At 42.5% G+C, this 26,247-nt stretch overlaps 1 protein-coding gene across 1 annotated transcript; it reads left to right on the top strand.

Annotated features, from left to right (window-relative positions):
* The first annotated feature begins 1,832 nt into the window (after positions 1 to 1,832).
* On the top strand, positions 1,833 to 22,438 carry sim1a (SIM bHLH transcription factor 1a). Its single transcript, XM_034697033.1, is given in 15 exon segments — positions 1,833 to 1,930; positions 2,122 to 2,577; positions 7,651 to 7,668; positions 8,467 to 8,516; positions 10,924 to 10,963; positions 10,966 to 11,012; positions 11,090 to 11,198; positions 11,282 to 11,367; positions 12,070 to 12,088; positions 12,091 to 12,268; positions 12,445 to 12,551; positions 12,665 to 12,812; positions 20,296 to 20,461; positions 20,625 to 21,036; positions 21,268 to 22,438. Coding segments are annotated over 14 exon segments (2,289 nt in total). The 5' UTR covers positions 1,833 to 1,930; positions 2,122 to 2,381; the 3' UTR covers positions 21,981 to 22,438.
* Positions 22,439 to 26,247: the final 3,809 nt, after the last annotated feature.

Here is a 26,247-nt window from a genome sequence, read left to right on the forward strand (position 1 = left end):
CAACGTTCTCCTGCTGATCCGAGTCTGAACTGCAACGAGACTCGGTCCCATGGTGTGTTTCTGTCTTCATATGTTCCTCAGTTGTAGTGCAAATTATCAGAGGGTCTACATTAGGAGCAGAAGTGAGGGTTTAAATCAGCGTCATCCAGCCTAACCCGTGCGCGTATGGTGCCCCTCAATGCAGGCTGGATCCAATCATTGAAGCGACACCGGCCGCATGAGCTCAGGAGAGGGCCATCACTATCCTAAGGGCCCATGACTGACTTAATACCTGAGTTATTATCATTATTTACATTATCAAATAACTGACCTATCACTAAAAGCTAATTCTTTCTGCTCTTTAAAACTCTTATCATAACTCTTAATTCTTGTTTTGCTGACATTCAGGGAAACATGCGCAGCGTAAATTAACACCCCCCTCCTCTGCTGTGGTTTATGGCGTGGTTGGTCCTGCTTCGACACCTGATGCAACTTATTCTTCTTACCTCCCAGGAGATCAAAGTTTCTGATTTAATACTAATTCAGTGTCTAAATGAGGACACGCAAGAGAAACTGTCCGGTCTCAAGACGCTGCAAATATGTGCAAAGACGCAGGTGGAGAGGAGGAGAGGTCAATATAAGTTAAAGGATTGATAGAGCTGTGAAAAGATTGTATTAAAGCTTCATTATATGCCGAGATATCACTTTAAATGTTTAAAGTTTGCACGTTTTCATGAGTTAATCCCAAATTACTCACCCTGAGTTGTAATAAAACTATACCTGCACTTTCTTTGAAAAAATATTGATTTCTTATCAGGTCTGCATTAAATAAAGGGTGAATTATATGCTGAATGTTATATTCAATGCTGATAAGTCATATTTTAAGGTTGGCATGGTTGTTTCAGGAAAAATGGGGACTAATACAATATTATTTTCTAGGAGAGCATAATCCTATGTCTTTGTTTTTTTGTTTATAATGGAGAAACAGGATTATTGTCAATCATTGCTTTATTTATACCAAACCCTAACTTTAGTTTCTGCCAGCTTTACGTTTATTTTCCACTTTTAAGTTGTTATCCGATCAAATCCTTAAAATACACATAAATAATCTGCTTTGTGCTCAAAGTCTTCCAACAATTTGTTCATTGATTTATGTTTTATTCGATTGTGTGAAGACATGATCATATTGGAATACAGTCATGATCTCGTCTCTATGTTTGCCAAGGCTGGAAGAGGCCTGAGAAACAAATGAGGCCAAACTCCATTTAAAAAATATTCATTTTAAACAACATAATCTTAAAAACTGTTGCCCAAACTCATGATTCCAAGGTCATATAGTGAAATGTTAAAAACTGCAGATATAATCCAAATATTTGTACCTTACATTACAAACACAACTTGAAAGTTTGAGCTATTTTTTATGCATTAATAATTTTTAGAATAGCTGCAATCTGTAAGCATGTTGCTGTAAATACTAACAGGTTGAGGCCAAACAGGCTGAAATGTGTGCCGAATGAAAGAGCACGTCCTTTAGATTGTTTAACAGTTTGAATGTAATCTTTATTAAATATAAATATTTGTTGACAATAATAAATCTTTAATTAACAGATCTTTAATGGACTTCTGTCCATGGAACGAGCTCAGCGTGTTTTTTCCTCCACCTTGGGCCAGAGGTGAACATCCTCTCCAGCCAATCACCGTTACTTTCGTAACGCGTCATTGTTTAGAGCAGCCAATGGTAACGTGAGCAGGGTGTAGGATTGACCAATAGCAGCAGAGATGGCTGAAGTGGGCGGGACTTTGAGCTGGAATCGCACTCTGTAGGGCTTTGGAGCTGCTTCTGTCTCCAAAATCAGACAGACTGAAGAAATGTGAGAACTGAGCTTTAAGGAGAATCTGTCCGGATGGTTTTAAACTCAGCAGGCTTCACTTTCGTTTAGATATAAATGAGGTGAGTGAATAAGAATAGATGTGTTTGTTAATGTGATTTTAAAGTCTTATTTCTGAGTAAATATTCAAACAAGTGTCTTGATGTGTTGCGCGCTTTGCTGACACATTTAAATGTTCCTCCTTCAAACTAAAGGTGTGTCTTGTTACCTTAATGAGCCTAATGTCTCCACCTGTTATTGCCTCCTACCTCAGGTCTGATGGATCCAGTGTGCGGTGAGCCCTCCAACGGGCTGACCCTGCAACAAGCCCTAAAAAGATCCAGGAATTAGCCGCATCCTGCGCGTTCATAACCCACGGGAACATCTGGAAATATGGGAACGTGTCCTCGCGCCTGCTGCTGTGGATTTTAGGCCGAGTAGAGGAGGAGATTTGACGCGTGCAGCTCCGGTAGGATGCTATAGAGAGTAAGCGCAGCCGGACTCACGGGGAGACAGTGAAGAGGGACGAGGAAGATGAAGGAGAAATCTAAAAACGCGGCCCGGACTCGGAGGGAGAAAGAAAACAGTGAATTTTATGAACTGGCCAAACTGCTGCCACTGCCCTCCGCCATCACCTCCCAGCTGGACAAAGCGTCCATCATCAGACTGACCACCAGCTACCTGAAGATGAGGATCGTTTTCCCTGAAGGTGAGGGGCCCTCTGAAAAATGTTTAGGCCATCACATAATATTTATCCTTAATTGTAATCCACAAAACATTTATCATTAGTTCATTTATAATTTACATTACATAAAACTAATTACCTGTCCTGTTTATTTTCTAACTTATTTCTTACAGCTATTTTAAAATATTAACTTCCGTTTACAGCCTAATTAAGAGTAGTAACAATATTATAATTTATAACAGTGATACATCATGTTTAAAGATGATTCGGCACCAAATGATGTGTTTTAAAAAGTGCCTCATTCATTTCCATCCATCATAAATTACGCACACGCAGCACTATTTTGTTTTTTACACATTAAGCAAAGCAAAAAATATTCCAAATAACTTAAGAAATATAGTTTTCATTTTAAATGTTATGTTTTGACAAACAGGCGTTGTTTTATTCATTTATTTTGACGTGAATTTACATTTAGCCGAGTTTATAGCCAGGAGAGAAGAGGATTTAAATGCGCGTAAAACGTAGGATGAAATGTGCCGCGTAAATATAAAGCGTAAATGTGATTTAATGTTTTAATTGTATTTTATTTCAGGACTCATTGGTGCTTTTATTCCCATATATCTCATGTAGTCTCTGGTGAATCTGATGATTATATTAATTTAAACTAATGTGGAAATAATAATGAAGTGTTTGGTGTCATGTCACACATCGTAATTATTTAATCCGGTTTTCTGATGTGATGTAAAACACCACACCAAGTCCGTGAGTCCGCGCGGAGCTCCAGCCTGCAGTGCTGTGGTTTCTCTCCGGGGGCCCCTGGTGGCCCCTGGCAGCAGATTAGCTGAGATGAGCTCCATCCTTCCTGCGTGACTGCTGCAGAGCTGCGGATATTAGTATGATGTGCACGTCTGATCCCCCAACATATGGAGCTTCTTGTAACAGTAAAGCAGGAGGTGGTGCAGGAAGGTGGAGCGAGGGAGGACATGGAGGAAGAGAGAGACTCATTACAGAGCAGGATAACACATATAGGGGGATTACGCCTTTTTATTCATGTGATGAAAATAACATCTTAATCAGGTCTGCAGGATAATCATTATTTATTGTCTGATGAATAAAAATAAACAAATAGAGCTCAGCTTTCTGACACGCTTTGTGCTCGCTGCAGTGTTAGACTGTATCTTACAGTGGGCAGGTTTGTACCCTAATGCATTAATGTTTATTTCAAACTAAAAGTTAAATAAATCAGTTTAAATCCTGCTTTAAGTTCAGGAACATTACAAATGTGGATGGAGTTAAAACTGTGAGGCAGTTATTTCAGTGATTTTATCCCTACAAATAAAATATTTGCATGAGGCAGAATTTGCGTGTTTCTGATTTACCTGATGCTGAAAAAGCAAACATGGATCATTATAAAGCACATAATCCTCAACATTTAAGGACACTTAGGTCTTTATATTTCAAAATAAAACACCTAATGTCACCACCCTTCATCCTAAAATACTTAAAGTCACATAAGGCACCAATTTAAGTGTTTTATGTTATGCTAAAAACAAGCACAGACATGGTTTCTACATTTTTATAATTCATGTTTTAAACCAGACAGTGTTAATCTAAAAGGGGGCCTCAGTCTGATCTGACTTTTCCAGCTGCAAATAAAAATGTCTGTGAGCAATAATAAGACTTTTGAGGTGAGTTATTCCCTTCAGATATTCCGATTAAACTCTGATCCTGCAAACATCTTCCATCTGACCCACAGGAATCTTAAAAACTGCATCATGAGCCTGAAATGTTTGCTGTGGATTCAGGATTTATCTAATTTGGATGTTTTTTTTGCACCATGGTGTGTGCAGGTTTGTAAAGAGCATTGAATGTATTTTTCCTCTCAGTCTGCATGTGTGTTAGAAGTCTGCAGTCCCTCGCTCTGTGCTGGTTCACATGTGCACTGACATCGGCACGTTGGTGAATAATTCAAAAGACAATCTGTGTCCTGCAGAGCGCAGGATTTCTCTCCTTCCTCCTCTGGCTGCAGACTCTGGTGTGTTTCTTTTCTCATTAAATCAACTCTGCTGCTTCTTTAGAGAGCAGGCCTCCTCACACACAGACAAACGCACACACACGCTCCACATGTGATGATTGAGTCAGCGAGGACGCTGGTCTGAAGAGGCTCTGCGTGAGAGGAAAAGCTAAAAGTGTTCTTCATTTGGAGGAGGATTTGTTCTTTTTGTCTCAGGTAGTGTGTGTGTAGAGGAGGGGGGAGCTTTATTTACGGCCCTCAGAGTAGTCAGCATTTTGACCTTTGACCTCGGCTATGTTGTCTTAAATTACATGACACCCCACACCACAAATATCTGGCTGAATTCTCAACACCCAGGCTCCCAAACGAGATCTCAGAGAGCAGAAATCACTGCAATGGATATCTGCTGTATTGAAACGATGTTAGTTCACGCCTCATTGTGCGTTCATAGAGATTTAAGCTTATTATAATCCACAGGAGCGTAGAAACACGTTGTTACAGCAGGGTGAAGTGAGTGTATGAGGATCAGGGTAACAATGTGTGATGTTGTGGACAATAAAAATCACAGCTCGGTGGATCTCACTCAGCGCTCTCCTCATTGGTCACTTCCTCCTCTTGTTTTTAGAGTACGAGCTGTTTGTGAATCATTTACACCATTAAAGTGTCTCTGTTTTTATGGGCTTTATTATTCCACATGGGGAAGTTTTTCTCTGCTCAGCTCTGATTGGCTGAGAAACATACACTTTCACATCAGTAAAAACAATCAACGACGTATTTTCAATGAACAACATTTATATTTGTTTTCTATTATAATTATTATTGTTAATACAATTATAATATATTATTTTTTAAAGTTGTAATTGGGCTCTCGTGTTGCCGGATGTTGTTTAAATGTTGCTTTTTTTACATTTTAAACCACAGTGTAAAACTGGATCAAAACACATCAAATGTTTGATTATTTACAGAATTCACTTCTTTTTGAGGTCCTTTCTGAGGATTTTGTGTCATATTTCTTAAATATCTGATTTATATTTTCGTGTTTTGTCGCTCTGATTTTCGTGGTTCTTCGTGTTTGAAATTCAAAAACATATCGACTATTTTGAAGGATCCAACGATGATTAAAACAAAAAGTAAGATAATTCAGGGGGGATATTTTTTCATTAAAGAGTCAAATGTAAATGAATCAAATTAAATAAATGATCTTGTTGGAGATTAAATACTTTAAAAGACTTCAAATACAGAGAGGGAATTCTGCTTCCTGCTTAACGGCTTAACTGACGTCACTGCGCAGACTGTTTATAACGGTTACTGAGCAGAAAATTAAATCAATCAAATAACCGGAAATGAAAATATGAATTATTCTAATTTTTATTGAAACAGTAGTACAGATTCACAGTGAGGCTTTTTATCTTCAGTAAGAATTAATAAGAAAAATAAAAGTCTTCACTTGTGAAAAATAATAAATCAATCAATCCAATGTTAACGATCTCCCCTTCACAATAAAAGTCCTGAGTGACAGTATTCGCAGGCCTGAATATAAATAAAGGGGACACATGCTTTTTAAATAAAGATGCTGTGAAACAGGCCTACGTGTTAAGGTTAAAACCTCATGTTCGTTTCCATGTGCTGCTTGTCGATTGTTCGTTTTTAACCGATAAATGTCGATTATTCAAACGTCATTTCTGTTTTAAACCTTAACTGATTATCAACTATCATTACCCACAAATCTATAAATACACCTACACATAAAACGGAACAAAACACAAACTCGGCATTATTACAGACAAACAGCCCGAAATATAAACTACCCTTTATGAAACAAGCATTTAATGACAATCTAATATCTTTAAAAACGGGTTTAAGTTTGAAAAAAAAAGAGATTTAAAAAAACTGCTTGTTAGAATCAGTCCTGTATTATTTATTAACATTTCTTTCGTTCTATTAAGATAAGATTTTATCCCTGCGTTTTATTGTGAAACCTGACGCCGTAAAAATGCTCCTTTTTAATTTTAGTTTAATTTGCTGTAATTAATTCAATAGTTGGGGGAAGAGCTTGATAAATTCACTGATACACATTGATACATATATTTTCTCTATGTCTCAATTTTCTCTTTTCTGTCTGGAGAGTCAAGTTATTTTTGTCTAGTCCCAACAAACAGTTTTTATTATTATTATTATTATTATTATTATTATTATTATTATTATTATTATTATTATTATTAATATTAGTGTTAGTATAATGAAGTCTTATTAAAGCGTGCATATAAACGCGCCGATATATTTGTGTCTATTAGGCCTATATATTTTTATTATATATTACTAACGTGATTTTTATTTATTCATTTACTTCAGTATTCTCTGTATTTTAATAACAATCAGCAGATATTTTCTCGTCCTGCTCCTGACTCTCAAACAGTGTTTTTATTTTAATTTTTAAAGCAGTAACCGAAACGTGTTTACAGATCTGTCTCATGCGCTCTCGTGTGATTTGAAGTGGGAGCCTGTGATTATGGCTGAAACTCGGCAGTGGGTATTTTTGGGGGGTAATCTTGTGTTTTTTTATGCAGACGTGGAGTCCATCCTCGCTCCGCGTGAAGCGTGCGGGCTGCGGGGCGCAGTGATCCCCGCATGCCGCCTGTTTGCTCTGCAGAGCGGGATTTGCATGATAATGCTGCAGAGCCTCCTGTTTGCTATCAGCCGCTCGGTGCAGCTCAAATGTTGGTTTCTCTGCTGCTGGGAAAAAGAACTTCAACTTCTGCAGCTATACGGTGAAAGTGTGACCGGGAGTAATTTAAGGTTTGGTGTATTTATAGAGATGAGGAACTTTAACGAGGCTGAGCTGTTCACTCTGGAAACCAGCAGCAGGCTGCAATCCACTGAGTTTCTCCTTGCAGACACACTTTCCCCACAGAGGAGAGGTTTCTATTTTTTGTTTCTATTTATTCTGGTTCTGGGTATTTTGGCTTTATGAGTTTGGACATCTGAAGAGAGCACGGAAGTAGGGGGAGGCATGCAGCAGAGGGTCATGCAGGGAAATAATTTAATAACACTTCATGAAGTCTGACTAAATGAAGCATATACATGTCCCTAATAGATCAAGTGAGGGATTAATGTCATACGAAGTCCTGAAAGGGTGATTAAAATGAAAAGAAACATATTTAAAATATATTTTTAGAGTAAAATATCCATTATATGACGCCACAGGAGTGATGTTTGGATATTTTGCCCCACTTCTGAGTCCCACATTTGTTTTCCTCTGATGAATTTTAAGATATAAATGTGTTTCCTTGAGTTCAACGTTGAGCTTTTGTTAAATCAGGTCTGAGTTTTCTGAATTTTAGTATTTTTTCAACAAGCTAAACTATGACTGAGACCTCAGAGTGGTCAATTTTCATAAATTGTTTATTTCAGGGGGTTAAGAGGATGGAAATAATTATCGTTCGGAGTGATTTTACAGCTGTAGTTGAAATCTTCACAGAGATGTGATTTCAACACGTTTTATCATTGTACAAATATCAGATATAGGGGGCGTTGTGGGTTGTGTGACGTTAACAAGACGATTCAGAGGCATGTTAAGAGAGCTGTTATAAACATTTTCCAACAGTGCACATGCACAGGCACTTTGGCAACGTACAAAGACCTCAATAATGTCAGATATTGATATCTCAGGAACAATGCAGGAGGCTGGCATGTTCATGGGATAAAATGTGACGAAGGATTTCTGATGCTTTTTGTTGATTCCCTGAGATGTTATCATTTCAGACTCAATTTGTGCAAGATGCAATAACTCAAAAGTAGAAATGAGTGTGTGTGGACAAAGCTCCCTGTGTTTTAATAATCATCTGACGTTATTCTCCCCGTGTGTGTGTGTGTGTGTGCTCTTTTCATTTTCAGGCCTGGGTGAGTCTGGGTCACGTGAGCGCAGCTCATCGATGGGGTCACTCAGGAGCTGGGCTCTCATCTCTTACAGGTACTCTTCACCATGAGGTTTATTCTGAGTATGAACACTTCAAGAGCGAATTCAGAGAAGCTTTACAGTGACCGAGCTGCCACAAGGTCAGCTAAACGGTTTATTTACCTGTTAGAATGAAGAATTAAATTTTTAAACCTATTCTGCTGAGATTATTCAGCCGTAGATGGACGTGTGTGTGAGCATGTGTGTGTGTGTGTGTGGGTGTGTGTGTGTTGTGTGTGTTGTGTGTGTGTGGTGTGTGTGTGTGTGGTGTGTGGCTGCTGCCATCTGCCTCCATTCTTGTTGCTTTAAGAGTGAAATGAGCTGAACACATTCCTGGTCACGCACGGAGCCTCAGTCTGTTCTGCAGCCCTTCTCACATCAGCTGCAGCACAAAGGAGCAGGACAACAGAGTTACAGGACGACAGGTTTACTGACACAGACAGCAGCAGAGAGGGATCATATGATGGGCTGCAAGATTTTAATAACTCTGTAAAGAGGCATGAAACAGTTTCATAATGACCGTGTTGATTTTATAACACAAACTAACTGATCAATGAAGGCAGCAAAAGACCAACAAATCATGTGCTCTGCAGAGTAAAATCACTGTGTTCATCTTTAGGAGGCTAAAGGATTTGAAGACAGCATTATGTGGCGGTTAGAAAAAGCATTCATCTTCTCTTGTGCAGTTATTAAATACAAACAAAGATGTAAAAGATCCAGACGTGATCAGGGATTTATGATCGGTAGATAAAGACAGAGTTAAAAGAACACAGAGGAGCTCGGCCTACAGAACATCAGCACACTGCTCACCCTCCTCCACCCCTGCTCCTCCTTTCTGCTGGGTCTAATCTTACCAGCATAATATGTACTATCACTGATTCCCACTCTGTTTGCTGCTGCTCTGCCTGCCTTTGCAATTCCACGTAGGCACATGGAAGGGCAGGGAGCTCCCAGAACAGAGCCATACCACCAAATATAACTTATAGCCAAGCGGCAACTTCCTGTCTAAAAATATGAGTGAATGCGGAAGTGTCAAAAGCTGCAGTTCATTGAGGATCCACTTGAGGCTCCGGAAGTACCTGAAGTCACATACACATGAATGGGAAAAAGACGATCTTTACAGCAGAAATAAACATGTTTACAGCCTGGTACAAAAGACGAGTGTAGTCTGAATAGCTCATTTCTCGATGTCCTCTCACTGTGAGGGGGGTGAATTTTTTTCTAACGCGACAGTTTTGAAAATATTGAGATTACTAGTCTTCCATTGAGAGGCACAGCTGACTGTGGGAACACTGTACCTGTTGGCTAGGAGGCTCAAACTCTGCCTCTTTACGTCACACTGGCTTCGACAGAAGCAATATGGCTGCCGCTGCCGATTGGCTTCAAAACAGCATTCAGAAACAGATGGGTGACGTCATGGATACTACGTCCATATTTTATACAGTCTATGCTTATAGCATATCATTATTTTTACATTATTTGGTCTGGTGATCATGTTTTTAATCACAGCTGTTTCTTTCACGAGTTTGAGACACTCTGTAAACTCTGAATTATGACGGCATCCTCTGGGTATCCGATGCTCAATGATGCAAATTCAAAAAGACATGCAAAATTCCAAAAACAATGCAACATGCTGCAAAATCCTAAACTACTGCATTAACAGCAAATGCACTGAAAAATACAGGAAGTGAAGTTAAAAACCGACACAAAAATTGCAAAAGAGAAATGATGCAAATCAAAAGTTTTGTTCCAGGCCTGTTGGGGGCACTGAGTGAAATTGCTTTCTTATTGATATGACAGATAGAAGAAGAAATACGACTCTATAAACATGAAAAAAAAAACTATACAACTTTGATGGGGAAATCATTTCTGCAGCTCCTCAAGTGTCCACTTGAGGGAGGCTCCAAAACCCCAGGAAGTCCAATTACAACCATGTTATAATGGCTCTCACCAGTTTAACATGTTAAGTGTGATTTTTAAACTCCTTTGTTTGGAAGATATTAAGTCTAAAAGTTCTGCATATGTTTGCAGAATCAGGGGGGACTGAGTGGACTGACAGGCGGGCACATTGCAGCTGTTCGCCCAGAGTCTAATAATCGAGGCCTCTCAGTTCCACTTCTTTGATTCTTGCTACGTCATCCGAAAGTTAGGATGAGTCAGCATTTCCAAACGTCATCTTTAGGCTCCAAAGCTCGGCAGAAATCAGAGGGTGACGTCGCTGAAACTACGTCCATGTTTCATACATCCTGTGGCTCTTATAACTGTGCAAAATGGGTCGTGGCTGGAAGTCAAACCAGCAACTGCAGCCTCTGAATTCTTCAGGATGGAAAAACACAAAAGAGATAAAGGATTTTTTTAATAAAAAGGTAATATTCTTAGTTTTTGTTTATTCTGATCATACTCTGTTTCTTGTTCCTTTCAGACGTTAGACGGCTTCATCTTCGTGGTCGCTCCAGACGGTAAATCATGTACATATCAGAAACAGCATCAGTCCACCTGGGCCTCTCGCAGGTTGGTTTAAACCCTCTACGTCACAGTTTGTGGTGTTTCAATGAATCACAGCGCTGAGTAAATATTCACCTCCACAGGTAGAGCTCACAGGAAACAGCATCTACGAATACATCCACCCGGCCGACCACGACGAAATGACGGCCGTCCTCACCGCACACCAGCCTTACCACTCACACTTTGTCCACGGTAATCAGCAGCATTTGCACGCTAAACTTCAAACAACTCATTATCATCAAAACAAATTATTAATGACGTGTTTTTCTCTACAGAGTACGAGATGGAGCGCTCCTTCTTTCTGAGGATGAAATGTGTCCTCGCTAAAAGAAACGCCGGTCTGACCTGTGGAGGTTACAAGGTACAAGGTCGTGCTGCTGAGTCTCAGTTTCACTGTTAATAGTTAGCTACACTGAGGCTTCACTGAGGCTAGCTTCAGCAGTACAAACACGAAAAAGAAACTAATTGTCTTGTGATTTACATGAGGTATGGTGGGCCACAGGAAGTGTTATTTTCAGGATACAAAGGTCATCAAGAGCTCAAATGGAAGCTTACAGACCTGGGTAGTTTTAGATATACAGTATAAATGAGGAAGTGATACTGAGTTAAAAATGCTAACAATTTCACATTTTTCAAGAGATTTGAACTCGCGGATGTTGTTTTTATCGTCTTTTTTTATAACTCTCTTTTGGGGATATTTTAAAAATTGGATGCAGCAAGCAGCACAATCTTACTGGGCTACTTTCCCCTATGTTACAGGATACTTGATGCCAAATTTCATACATGCATGACCTCAAATTTAGTTGTTACAACTTAATTTCTAGAAGCTTTTCATTAAATGGACCCCCCAAAACCAAACAGTCCCAAACTTGGAGATCTCATTCTCAACTTGTGACGGCCCAAGATAGAGCTACCAAAAACATCCTGTGGTCTGGTCCTAGCTTCCAGTTTATCTCTTTAACAAGAAGAACAGATCTCAGGTTAAAAAACAAGGGAATGACCCTTTAATCAAAGGTGTATTGTGAATGTAAATGACAGTAATTGAGTATCCTCCTCGGCCCAGGTCATCCACTGCAGCGGCTACCTAAGATCCGTCAGTACAGCCTGGACATGTCTCCGTTCGACGGCTGCTATCAGAACGTCGGGCTCGTGGCAGTAGGTCACTCGCTGCCACCGAGCGCCGTCACGGAGATCAAACTGCACAGCAACATGTTCATGTTCAGGGCCAGCCTGGACATGAAGCTCATCTTCCTCGACTCACGGTACGTCCTGCTTTGTCCTTTGCTTTGTGTGAGTTTTTTGAAGAGAGACTTGGATCACTTAAGTACTTGTGTGTGTGTTTGTGTGTGTGTGTGTGGTGTGTGTGTGTGTGTGTGTGTGTGTGCGTGTGTGTGCGTGCGTGCGTGCGTGTGTGTGCGCGCGTGTGTGTGTGTCTCAGGGTTGCAGAGCTGACGGGATACGAACCTCAGGATCTGATCGAGAAGACTCTGTATCATCACGTCCACAGCTGCGACTCCTTCCACCTGCGCTGTGCTCATCACTTGTGTGAGTTAGGTTTGTTTTTCCTTCCTACAAACTCTCTACACAGGCATGCACAGAGGGACTCCTCCTCATTACAGAAACCACTGAGTGTCTATTCCCTTCTCTCGGTCCTGCAGTGCTGGTCAAAGGTCAGGTCACCACCAAGTACTACCGCTTCTTAGCCAAGCAGGGCGGCTGGGTCTGGGTTCAGAGTTATGCAACTATCGTCCACAACAGCCGCTCATCCAGACCTCACTGCATCGTCAGCGTCAACTATGTGCTCACGTGAGTATCCTAATCTGTGTTAACCCTGCTGGACTTACATTTGTGATATTAGTACATGTTTGAGATTCGATGCGTTTAAATTGTTGTTAGTGGTCCTTTCTCTTGAAATGACACTGGAACAAGTCTTACAAACTGCATGTCTTTCTCAGAGATGGTGTAACACGCCCGCTCTGCTCACATGACAACAAATCAGAGTTGGTGAGACAGGCGACGTCTTCTGCACATTAAAGACCCTCCTCTCTGAATCAGCAGTCAGACATACTAGCTTTCCTGCATTAGATTGATGCAACACAACAGAGAACATCGTCAAATACTGATCTTCAACCGGTTCATCGGTGCATCCGTAGTGGTCATTACTTTGGTGTTTGTGCGCTACATTTTCTGCAGCTTATGTGTTGAAGCAGAATTCTTGTATTTTGAAAATATGGCATCAAATTTGGGGGTTTAAATGACCAATAAGTGCAAACAGGATTGGAATTACTCCGATAGATTGCTTCAGCCAGCAGCGACAAAACTGATTGTGTTGTTTGAAACTTTTAAAAGTACTTCACCTAGGTCCATTTTTTCGTCACTGGCAGACTCAGGCTGTTATTCTGAGTGTTTGATAGCATTAGAGGAAGAAACCCTGCAGGGAGAGACTTTTTTTATTGACAGGATGCTTTGTTCAAAATCAGAAAGAGCCCCTCTTGAAGAGCACAAGAGTTATTGGTCTACTTTTGCCTCTATCAGTCAGTTTGTTTTGGTTGGTATTTTTCTTTTGGTGCGGGGTTGTGTGTCTGAGCTTATCCTTTTAAAGGCCAAATTCCCAGAATAAAACAAACAAATCAAACCTGTGGTAGAGTAGAAACTTCTTTGTTCCTTTAGGTAACGTTACAGATTATGTAAATGCAGTTAGATGAATTTAAAGAGAGCGATGTAACTGTGCTTTCTGCAAAAAACAAGCATCTTCCTCTGTAACATTAAGCTCTCTAGAATAACAACATGAGCCTGTCAGGAACAAAAAACAAGAACTGTTAGAGGACACAGATTGGTTGAGCGCAGCAGTCCTGAAAGATTATGCTGCAGCCTTAACAGCCTGTGTCACAGCAATTCCTAATTTGGTACATTTTATGCAAAAATAGAGCTCTGTTCTAAAAAAATTGACGATCCTTTTAGACCTAAAGCGTGTGTTATGTGTTATTTTGGTTCATAAAGTTATGCAGACGATAGCTTGATGTGTTGTAAGATATGCTTTTTTTTACCTCTTTCATTTAATTTTAATTTTAAATGCTAATAACTTTTTAATAATTGTTACTTTATAAGTTTGCTTTATATGTATTATTTTTTTGCACTGTCTACATTGTTACTGTGACACTTGAATTTCCCCGTTGTGGGACGAGTAAAGGACTATCTTATCTTACCTTATCTTACATTTTGAGCTGCCTCATACTGTAGCAGTGCCAATCCTGCTCTCTAGCCTCCGTAGCATCCTGCACTTCATTTAGTGGTTGCATCGACAAGAAGGACAGACTGTGAGGATCCTGCATGCTGACCTAAGCTCTCTGTTTGCATGTTGTCTCAGAAACCAAGGTGCGAGGTCACAGGTGTTGAAAATTTGTCCCTGCCTGCAGAGATCAGACTGAGGATCAGTCAGAAACACAAACAGGAGATTATTTGATGTGCAGACTTTCTTAATTTGCTTATCCTAAAACATAATTCACTTTGCATCTTGTCCCCTGTGAATGCAAACAGATGAATTGTTCACTCCCAATAAAGACTGCAGAAGATATATTTACGTGAGAAATTGTGGATTACGTCTCCAATCGTCTAGATGGTCATGCAGGACAGCTGTCCGTCAGGTGTGTTTGACGTCTGTCGGCTAAGGTTACTGCGGGGCGGCTCAGATCTCTGCTGTGCTGTCACTCTCTGCTGTGATCAGATAATGAGTGTTGGTACTAGAGATTTACGCAAACACTTGCTGTGAGGCAATTAACTGGAGGTTAATTGGAAAGCCGACACATGTTTGTTGAAGCACGGAGAGCAGAATCAGAGAATCAGAAACTTTGATGAGTCGTATTCTGATTTTTATTGTTATAGAAACAAAAGAAGTGTGATTGTGGAATAAGAGGTGCCGAGCTGTTCTTCTCGTTCTGGTTTTAGCTGCGGCAGACATTCCTGCTCTATCACTGCGTCTGCTCTCCTGTGTGTCAGCGCGTCTGAGGCCTTTGTTACTCCGTTTGTGAAGTGTGCTCATGTGTGTGCTGTTACCTGTGGAGGCCCCTCTCTTAGTCACCTGGTACGGTTTATCTGAGACCGGCAGCTCGGCCTGCAGAGTGAACAAACACAGACCGGCGCTGTGTTAGCCGAGGCTTTATCCTGCACAAACAGAGGAGCAGAGAATCCTCATTACGGGCTGCTGTTTCACTTCTTCTCACTAAAATCAAACCAGAAGAGACTCTACCTTCAGGAAGATGGAGATACAGGACCATGACATCCGGAGGAGGCTCAACAGGAGGCCCCTCCTCAACGCTAGCTTTCATCTTCCACCGTACCAACACACCAGAAAGAAAAACAACTTTAATGAGGGGAGATAAAAGAGACGAGAGAGGAAACAGAGAGAAGTGTCTGTAGAGAGAAAGAAGACAGGGAAGGCAGAGCAACAGCGAAAAGCCGAGTTAGACTGTATGCTCTTCCTTCCCATATTCCTCAATTTGAATGTGAGAAGATAAGTGAGAGAAGAAAGGCTGAGATATGTTAAAAGAGGACAAGAAATGCAGAGCCACAGCGAGAAGCTTGTTTTGGCTAGGACAACCCCCACTGATGTGAGGCAGTGCGCTCTACCTCCCCTTACTCGCCAATATGGAATGAGGGGAGATAAGTGAGAAAAGAGAGGAAACAGAGAAAAGAGTCTGTAGAGAGATGTTAGAAATAAGACAAGGAAGTCAGAGCAGAGGTAGGATGCTTGTTTGGGATTGAGCTCACTTCCGAGTTAGGCTGTACGCTCTATACCTCTCCCATTTTCATCATAAGAAAGACTAGAGAAGGGAGGGAAAACAAAGAGTCTGAGGAGTGTTGTAAGGTAGAGACACAGTGAGAAGCTTCTTGCCCCCTCAAAGTAAGAATGTACGCTCTACCTCCCCGACTTTGATGAGGCAAGAGATAAGAGAAGTGAGAGAAAACAAAATGATAAATATAAAAAATGTTAGAAAAGTGGACAGGAAAGGCAGAGCAGGGGCAAGAGGCCTTTTTGGGATTGAGCTCACTCCTGGGTTAGGCTGTACGCTCTACCTCTCCTGTTGTCATGAGGGAAAAGACTAAAGAAGGAAGGTAAGACAAAGAGTCGAGGTATGTCAGAGAGAAAGAGAGAGTTGTGAGGTAGAGGACAGGAAAAGCAGAGCCACAGTGGCCAGCTTGTTATGGTGAGGACAACCCCTCTCAGAGTACGCTCTACCTTCCCGTATTCCTCAATTTGAATGAGGGGAGATAAGTGAGAAAAGAGAGGAAGCAGAGAAAACAAGTCTGTAGGAAGATGTTAGAAAGAAGAAAAGGAAAGCAGAGCATGGGCAAGACGCTTGTTTGGGATTGAGCTTACTCCCTGGTTAGGCTGTATGCTCTACCTCCCCCTACTCCCCCATTTTTAATGAGGTAAGAGAGGAAGAGAAGAAGAAACTGGAGAGAGGTTCTACAAAGAAATCAGGGAAGGTTGAGCCTAGGCAAGAACCCTGTTTGGTCTTAGCTGTACGCTCTACCTCCTTCCACTCTCTCTCCCAATGAAGGAAGAGAGAGGAGTTTTTATACTTGAGCGATCAAACGTCTATGTTTAGCTCAGATTTAATCATTAAGTCATCCAAAAACTTGTTTATAAAAGTTAGATTTGACCCCAAAAAAGCTGCAACTACAATATTTGTCCTGACTCGCTGAAGTCAAAATTTGAAAGCTGGATGGAATAAAGTCTCAGACCTGAGTTCACCCTTTTTTTTATACCATTTAATTCCCGGTGATCATTTTATTTTACGACCCCTGATGTGCATAATCCGCAGATTTTTGTCTGTGTTTGTGTGTGTGTGTGTGTGTGTGTGTGTGTGTGTGTGTGTGTGTGTGTGTGTGTGTGTGTTTGTCTATGTCTATAAAAGGCTCCATTAAGCAGTGAGGCAGTCTGCGTTCATAGAACAGCTTGTCACACGTCTCCTTTGCCTTCTTCGTGGAACCTGCAGCAGCTTCATGTTTACAGCCTTTTAATTGATGGGCTGTAAACTTGATGAGCGTTTACAGGCTCCAGAGCGCGCTGAGGGCGGCGAAGCCTCGTTTCCCTGCTTGTTTTAAATGGGTTGAGACAAAGCGGTGGCGGTGGAGGTGAGGCCGTCTGTGCGGCGCTGTCTGACCTGGTAGCGTGATGATAAGAACACTTCACCTGTGTGTGAACTCACTGTGTGTGTTCAGCTCTGATAACCTGGCAGTGATTCAGCAGACCTCTGGATAAAGGCTCGTCTGCTGCAGGAGCAACTCCAGTGTTCACTCTCAACCCTTACGCTGTTCATTCACAGGTTTCTAAATCTTTTCACTCTGCGATCTAACTTTTTAATGATTACATCTGTTGCATAAACAGTAAGACACATGTGTCCGTGTGTGAAAACACATGTTCACAGTGCAGCAACCTCTTCTCATGCTGACATTTAAAGCAGCGTTCACACATATAGACTATTCAGATGGGCTGCCTGCCAAGTTAAACTTAATGACCGGCGTTAAGTATATTTACTGACAACTTAGTGACGCATTTATCTTCTTTCTTCTGTATCTGATCGTTCTCTAAGATCAATGGATGAGTGTGTGATGTGCAGTCCCTCTGCAGAAGATCAGCTGGTATCCTTAGATGCACTGACGGACTGCAGAAGGACACGTTGAATATAAAACTTCTTAATCCATGTTTCTGCAGATGTTATTCTGCATTCTCTTAGTTTTACTGCATCATTAATAACAAGCATCCATACACGAGGTTCACTTACTGGCAGAACTGAGTCATGAGTGAGACTGTTCTCTATCTTTTCTTTCTGCTTTTTCCTCCTCTGAATGAGAAACTCCTAACTTTCTTAAAGTCCTCCTCTCTGCTCCTCACAGTGTTCACCTCGGGACTTCTGAATAACTTTATTTCTATCTTAGTCTCTTAAAAAAACTGTACACGTATGGACGTAGCCTAAAAACTTCACGTAAAGTTGAGACTAAGAGAAGTTTTCTTTCTTTACGTTAAAAAATAAGTGGTCCGGGGCGCTGGTGGCCTAGCGGTCTAAGCGCCCTACGTAAAGAGGCTATAGTCCTCGTCGCAGAAGTCGCCGGTTCAACTCCCAGCCGGTCGACCATTTGTTGCATGACCTCCCCCACTCTTTACTCCCCACATGTCCTGTCTCTCTTCAGCTGTCCTATCAATAAGGCGACCCCCCCCCCCAAAATATAATAAAAAAAATAAAAAAATAAAATTAACCTGTCCACTCGATGGCCCAGAACCGATTTAGAAAGCCCACATAAGCATGCTAGACCAGTAGAAGAAGATAACCTGTTATCAGTCTGTCCAATTAAACACCATAGAAGAACATTGTGTGCTTGCTTACTCCGTTGTCTGGATCAGGCTGTCATTGTAAACAGTATTCACAGTATGGCGTATTAAAAATGCTTAAAGTCTGATTTATAACTTTTGTGTTGAATCGACGGCGCAGTCTACGCCGGATGTCTGCGTAGCTCCCATACCTACGCAGAGGCCTATGCACGTCAAAAATGTAACTACGTGTAGAATCGACGCAGAATGCAAGCCCTGTGATTGGTTCACTCAGCAGCATTGTATTTCCCGCATTTACAGCACTTCCAGGATCCCCACTCATCGGCCGCACATCAGCCGTGTATTTCATCTCCTCCTCTCTATTCTTCATGTAATCATGTCTATATGATAAACAGAAACATGTATCAGCTGTAGATTAACATAACACGCTCTGGAAAAGTAAACAGAGATCATAGCGGGCCGGAAGGAGGCGACCAACTGTCAGAGAGACCGCACTGCCCTCAAGCGTTTCGGCAGAGAATTGCTGCACAACACGGCCACATCGACGCACAAGTATGTAGGGCTCATGTCCGCGTCAGCCCCTGCTGCGTTGGGGTGATGCAGAAGTACAAATCAGCATTAAGTGTGATACATTTAAGTTGAGGTAATGACGTCAGCGTTCCTCACAAACCTTCGTATTAGCCGTTCTCATGAATTCAGACAAACATTTTTAAAACTCACCACCTTTGAAGGCACTTTCGGATTTTAGAAAACAATGTTTAGACGTAGGCGTAAAGCCAAAATGCAGAGAGAAAAAATATGTTTCATGAAATACATGTAGACGGGGATTTAGTGAACATGATTTTAAGACTTTTCTTAGAGTTTCCTGTTCTTGTTCTCATATGTACGTCGCTTTGGATAAAAGCGTCTGTTAAATGACATTGTAACATTGTAACATTGTAACAAAGGAGCCACCCTAAATGTTTGAGGAAGCGCTGCGATATGTTCACTGGATCTTAAACTGTGAGTCTGGACCATTCAACGGTCTGCGGATTAAATTTGAAGACCTGGCCTTGTGGTTAGGTTAAATGTCCAGTATGCAGGGGATTAAGTCTTAAAAGTCTTTAAAGGGTGCAGCCAGGGTTTGATTCCAACCTGCAGCCCCTTTGCATGTCATCGTCTCGTCGTTTGATGGAACAAGCGGTCTGAAGATACGACGATGAGTGCTGAGAAAACCTGAAGACATGTTTCATAGTTGCTCAGAGTTAAAGGGAAATAAAGGCGTTTAAACCCGGGTCCTTAAAGGTGTACAGGTACTGAATTGTTACTGCTCCGTTAGATTGCTTCATTGCGAACCCTCTGAAGCTGCTCGTCTGAGTTTGTTTGTGTGCAGAGAGACGGAGACAGAGGACCGATATGTGCAGATGACAGATCACTGTTTGTCTAAAGTAAACCCTGTCCAGGTTTTCTGTTGTCTCAAACTTGATTCATCATCCGTGGTGAGATCTGTAGAACACTTTAGCGAGAATCAATTCCCATTTCCCCGAAGTGAGATGTCCAAGCTTCTCCTCTGGGCCTGATTTAGCCAGACATAGCTTTTAATCTCCCGGTGTATTTGATTGGACAGCTTTTCCCTCTGTAGAGTATTTGTTGAAGGCCTTGCTGCAATCCTTCTGGTAAAACAAGCATCCCAACAGCCCTCCTGGCAGCTCCACACACACACAGAGAAACACAAACACAGATCTCTGCATGCTAACCCTCTCGGCTCCACCATGAAGCTCTAATTGCTAAACAGATGTTAACGGCTTTCTGCACCGAGAGGGGAACCAGACATGGCGGTACACACGGCTGTTTGTGCTCTTTAATAAACAGCCTTTCCAGGGACGGGGATCTCCGTGTGTGTAATTATGGACTGTGCTAATACAACCCACGCTAACAGAACACATCAACAAAAAATAAAGGGATGTTTGTCTGCAGGGAGACGGAGTACAAAGGCCTGCAGCTCTCTCTGGACCAGGCGGCGTCCAAGACCTCTTTCCCCTACAGCAGCAGCACCTCTGGCAGCCTCGCAGACGCCTGCAGGACGCCCAAGAGCAGAATGTCCCGGCCCAAGACCAAAGCCCGACTCTCGCCGTACACACAGGTGAGGGGTTCATCTCTTACTCGTAACTGAAGGTCTGATGCTGAAGCCAAAACCCATCAGGGGGGGGGACACAGCTAGCTACAAAAAGAAGTGTGAAGACAGAGCTCATTCAGGAGCTTTATCTAAACATGTCTTCTCTCCCTTCATCCATGTTTCTCCGCAGTATCCCAGTTTCCAGACCGAGCGGTCAGAGTCGGACCAGGACAGTCCGTGGGGAAGCAGCCCCCTCACAGACTCCGCCTCCCCTCAGCTGCTGGAGCACAGCGAAGGACCGGATGCCTCCTGCGTGTACAGACAGCTCTCTGATCCTCGGACGCTCTGCTACAGCCTCTCTGAAGAGCAGCATCACTCCGCCGGGGACGGCTACACACACCTCCACGCTCACGGTCAGGGTCAGAGCTGCGAGCGGGGTCGCTGTGAGGCGGGGCGGTACTTTCTGGGAGCTCCTTCGACCGGCAGGGATGCATGGTGGGGCACGGCGCGGTCCATCATCCCGCTGAGCAAGAGCTCGCTGGAGAACCAGGAGGGATACGACAGCAGCATGCCGCACATCACGGCCATCCACAGCTACCACGGTGAGGACTGAAACCTGATCCATGTGCAGGGTAGAGACAAAACCTCTGAGCTGGTAGAGAACTGGAGCCTGGATATGAGTTCGGCCTTTCTCTCTGTTGCATGTGTGAGCTGCTGTTGTGCTGTAGAGCATGCATTACGTGTCTTTCCATAGCAGGACCCTGAGGTAGTAAAAGCAGCAGTAATGCTAAGCATTGAGATGTTGATGACTCGTGTTGTTGTGACCCCTGCAGGCCGGGGCCACTGGGACGAGGACAGCGTGGTCAGCTCTCCAGACGGAGGCTCGGCCAGCGACTCAGGGGATCGATACCAGGCCGAGCACTACCGCTGTAGCCCCCAGCAACCCAGCAAGATTGAGACGCTGATCCGAGCCACGCAGCAGATGATCAAAGAGGAAGAGAGTCGACTTCATTTACGTAAGAACCTCCTGGACTCTCCTTTAGGGCCAGCTAATGGACTGCCAAAGGGCCCTGGACCATGCTTAACCCCGGAGTACACACAAGGGCCCCTGCAGACCGTGTTGTGTCGAGGTTTGAGTCAGGTCATCAGCCCCGCACAGAGCCCGATCCCTGTTTCCAGGCTCAGCAGTCCAGGATCTGAGCGCCTCAACAAGCCCAAAGACTACCTCCAAACAGACCTGTCCCCTCTCTCTCTGCCGTTACACCACCCGTTTGGTCGGCCAGGCCAGTGCTCAGCTTCCCCCACCCCAGCACCAGCCCTGTACCCTTCACACACCCACTCACGGCCCTACTTGGACAAGCACGCAGGCTACTCACTGTCAGGTTACACTCTGGAGCAGCTCTACGACCCGGAGAACCTGCGGGGCTGCTGCTCCTCCGCCAGCACAGGCCCCTCCCACTACGATATGACCCCTCACCTCCGCATGCCGGCAGAGCAGACCTCCGGACACAAAGGCACCTCTGTCATTATCACCAATGGCAGCTAACACTCATCACACACACACACAAACACACACACACACACACACACACACACACCCACACACATACACATAAACATAGTGGGACTGTTTCACACCGCTGAGCTGGTTGGCTCCATAAAACACGAGGCCGTCATCAGGAGGGATCCTGTCAGCCTGATTCTCATCCTGCAGATCAATTCTGATCCACAACTTGTTCTTTAGGACGGCAAACTATCATCCAGGTGTTGCTCAAACTTCAGTTTGTTTTAAGTTCGACATATTTTTGGGGTCTGAAGGTTTAACAGAAAGACTCCTTTGATGAAAACAGTAGCTTTAACCTGGTAGAAAACCCACCTCTACGAGCAGTCAGATAGTTTGTGTCTCCGGGGTTATTCTTTGTTATTTTGGAACACAATCACAAACAAGCTAACCAATGAAGTCAGCGGCAGACTAACAACAAAACAAAGATACTCTATGAAACACATTGTCTACGGAGTCTGTTTTTTTTGTGCAATTCTCTACAAATAAGTCGCATGCATTGTGTCCATCCAGATCTTACAGTAATCAACCCTACCTACTTTGGGTTGTGCTCAAGTCCCATGTGGAAAGCTGGCAGGGTGTTGGTTCTAGAAAGGGCTACACATCTGATACCTCTTTTCGACCAACATGAACCGGGTTGTATTTCCAGATCCAAATCAGATGGATGTGCAGGCATCTTTACTGTTCTTGTCTTGAAGATAATCTTCCTTCTTCGTCTTTGACCTCAGATGTTTTAATCCAGATTCATTCTGTTCGAGTTGGATTTGTTCGTTTCATTAGTTATAAATATTGTTGCTGAATTTCCTTGATTATTTCTTGCTGCGTTCTCTTTAATCAGCTTAACCCGTCTTCTTGCTGGATTTTCCAAGAGGGATGCATGGAAAAATTTTGCATAAAGTCCTAGCAAATCTGGAAATTTCTGCTATTTGCTTTCACATATGCAGCCCATCCTGAAAGGTTTGAGAAGTTTTCAGCGTGAATACAGCTTTAGTTATTAAAAGAACCACCCATCTCTGCAGGAATATTCACGACTGATCTTTGATCCTCGGGTTAAAAATAAGAACCTGTTTGTGACAAAAAAAAGGTCTTATTCAGTCTTGTCAAAATAATGAGTTGATTGAATGCAGTCAGCAATATATTCTGGGAGCTCGCTGCCCTTCCACCTGCCTACGTGGAATGGCAAAACCTGTTGAGGGGAGAGCACACCTCCCCTCTTTTACATATGCATACACTACCAATCAAAAGTTTGGACACACCTTATCATTCAATGGTTTTTATTTATCTTAATTATTTTCAACATTGTAGATTAATACTGAAGACATCTAAACTACGAACTAATCTGGTTTTGCCATAATCTGGATTACAACAGTAGTCAAATAGGGCGATGCATTGTGTACTAACCCTACCTCTGAACAACACAACTGATGGTCTCAAACACATTAAGAAGGCAAGTCATTCTACAAATGAACTCTTGACAAGGCTCATGTAATTAGAAACCATTCCAGGAGACCACTTCATGAAGCAGACTGAGAGAATACCAAGAGTGTGCAAAGCTGTCATGAAGGAAAAAGGGGGCTACTTTACAGAATCTAAAATATAAAACATATTCTGCTTTGTTTAACACTTTTTTGTTTATTAAATTATTCCATATATGTTCTCTCATAGTTTTGATGTCTTCAGTATTAATCTACAATGTCAAAAATAATTAAAATAAATACAAACCTTTGAATGAAAAGGTGTGTCCAAACTTTTGACTGGTAGTGTACATGAGGAGCCAAGGCAGGCAGAGCAGCGGCAGGCAGAGCAGCAGCAAACAGAGCAAGCATCCGTGACGATACATGACACTGGTGAAATCAGACACAGCAGAGAGGAAGAGCTCGGGTGGAGGAGGGTGAGCTCTCAGCTGAAGCTCTGTAGGCCAAGCTTGACTTGAAGCTGAAGCAATTTACCGGAACATATCCTGAACTTTTTGTTACCTTTAAGTCCTTTGAACCCCAAAAATATGTTCTTACAGGAGTTAAGTGTTTAAAGGGAAAGATGAGGATCAGAAGCGATCAGCATGATGGGAACAGTGCTGGTTAGAAACAGCTTGAGCTCTGCTTGATGTGTGTACTTTTTTGCACTATAAGAGATTAATTTGGGGTGAAGGGTCTCCTCCTTGTTGTTGTTTTTTTGATGCCTTTGGAGGAGGGGAACTTGCAGGTTGGGTGTGGTGCACTTTGCAGTGATGCAGACTAATTAAACGTCACAGATTAATATGCAAAGCCATTCTTTTTACGTTTCTGTCTCAGTTTTTGTATTTTGCAGGAAACAAAAAGGCTGACATGTTAAAGAGTCTGTGTGTACATGAGTGTGCAGGGAGAGCTGTGAGTGCTGAGGTAAAATATATGACCTGATAGAAACCCTGCAGCCTTCTTTTTTACAGGATAATCGATGGTGACTTATTGTCTGTTTTTCCTCACTGCAGGATGTCTGACTCTTGCGTCCGTATGCAATGTGACCCGTTTGACCGCCCCGCTCATCATGACAGATCCTGAAACACCTGTTGGTTATTGTTACGTGGGCATGTTTGTACAACAGGATTCACGTTTTCTTTCTTGTGTTTTCTTCCTCACGTCCTCCTCAGTCCTTAGATGAAACTATATTTATACGAGTTTGGATTATTTTGTTTTGTCTAAGCCTGAAATGTGCTCAAAGTTATTTATGGTGAACTGTAAATACGCTCCGAAAAAGAAAGTCCTGCCACATTTAAGCACATCGGCAAAACCCTGTATTTATTGAGCAGATGTTTCTTTATGATTTGGAAGTATAGCTGCAATCAAATGTGTGTCTATTGAGTGTGTTTTTGACTGATTATAAAAACAAAAGAAGAAAAAATAAAAACATTTTGCAGACATGTTGAGTTTCCTTTACCTGTTTTTTATTAAAACAAAGATTTTGCAGGAGGAAGAAGGCAAGGACAAACTTCCTTTAACAGGCAGAAACCTCCAGCAGGACCAGACTCATGTTAGACACACATCTGCTGAGACCGTGTTGGAGAGAGGGATAGAGGGAGATGAAGAGAGAGAGAGATGATAGTGGTGAGACGGATAGTAGTAGTTGTAGCAGCTTGAGTCTGGCATGTCCACAGCAGCAGAGATCCAGAGGAACCTACGAGACAAGGGAGCTCAGGGACTCCAGAAAGGTCTATGGTTAGTAACTTTAATGGAACAGGGAGAGGTAAAGTGAGTGATGGGCAGATTAATATGTTACTTTGAGGAACACATGAAGTAGATGAAGCAGGAAAAACAGGCAACCTTTAAACTGACTTTACTCTGCAATATTTAGGAATAATCGTAACGTAACATTTTAAAAATTAAGACTTTGTCGGGTGACATCTTTCCCCAAATTTATCACTGTGTATCTACCCTCCTACAGGTCAGCAGGTTTAGAGTCCATATATCTTGGATATCTAATTTTTACCTGACTGTAATTAGCACTTTTTAGCGGTGTAACTGCACAAGCAGTCTTCTGACCTACAAAGCTCTTAATGATCAGGCTCATAGTGCCCTATTACCGCTCTAGAACACTACGCTCCCAACATACAGGCCTGCTCATCGCACCTAAAGTCTCTAAAAGTAGTATGGCGGGTAGAACCTTCAGTTATCAGGCACCTCTCCTTTGGAATCATCTACCAGTCAGGGTCCGGGAGGCAGACACCCTCTCTGCTTGTAGGAGTAGGCTTCAAACTTTCCTTTTTGATAAAGCTTATAGTTAGAGCTGGCTCAGGCTCGGACCAGCTCTTAGCTGTGCTGCTGTAGGCTTAGACTGCCGGGGGAACTGGCGCACTGACATACTGGGATCCTATCTCACCCCCTCCGCCCAAATCATTTACTTTAACTCTGCCTGTCCCATTGAAAGTTACTAACCATAGACCTTTCTGGAGTCCCTGAGCTCCCTTGTCTCGTAGGTTCCTCTGAGCTGCCGGAGACGTCCTCCTGCTGTGGATGTTCCAGACTCCAGCTGATATGGACGTGCTGGACTCAAGAGGCAACAGCTACTACTACTCGTCTCATCACTGTCACCTCTCTCTCTCTCTTCATGTCGTCTATCCCTCGTTCCAGATCCAACTCCGTCGAGGCAGATGGCTGTCTAACATGAGTCTGGTTCTGCTCAAAGTTTCTGCCTGTTAAAAGGACGTTTTTCCTCGCCACTGTAACCAGCTGAATACTTCAAGGTGCAATGCTCATGGTGGATAAAGGTGGGGTCAGAC

This window comes from Notolabrus celidotus, chromosome 12 (assembly GCF_009762535.1).
Source record: "Notolabrus celidotus isolate fNotCel1 chromosome 12, fNotCel1.pri, whole genome shotgun sequence".
Taxonomy (NCBI): Eukaryota; Metazoa; Chordata; class Actinopteri; order Labriformes; family Labridae; genus Notolabrus; species Notolabrus celidotus.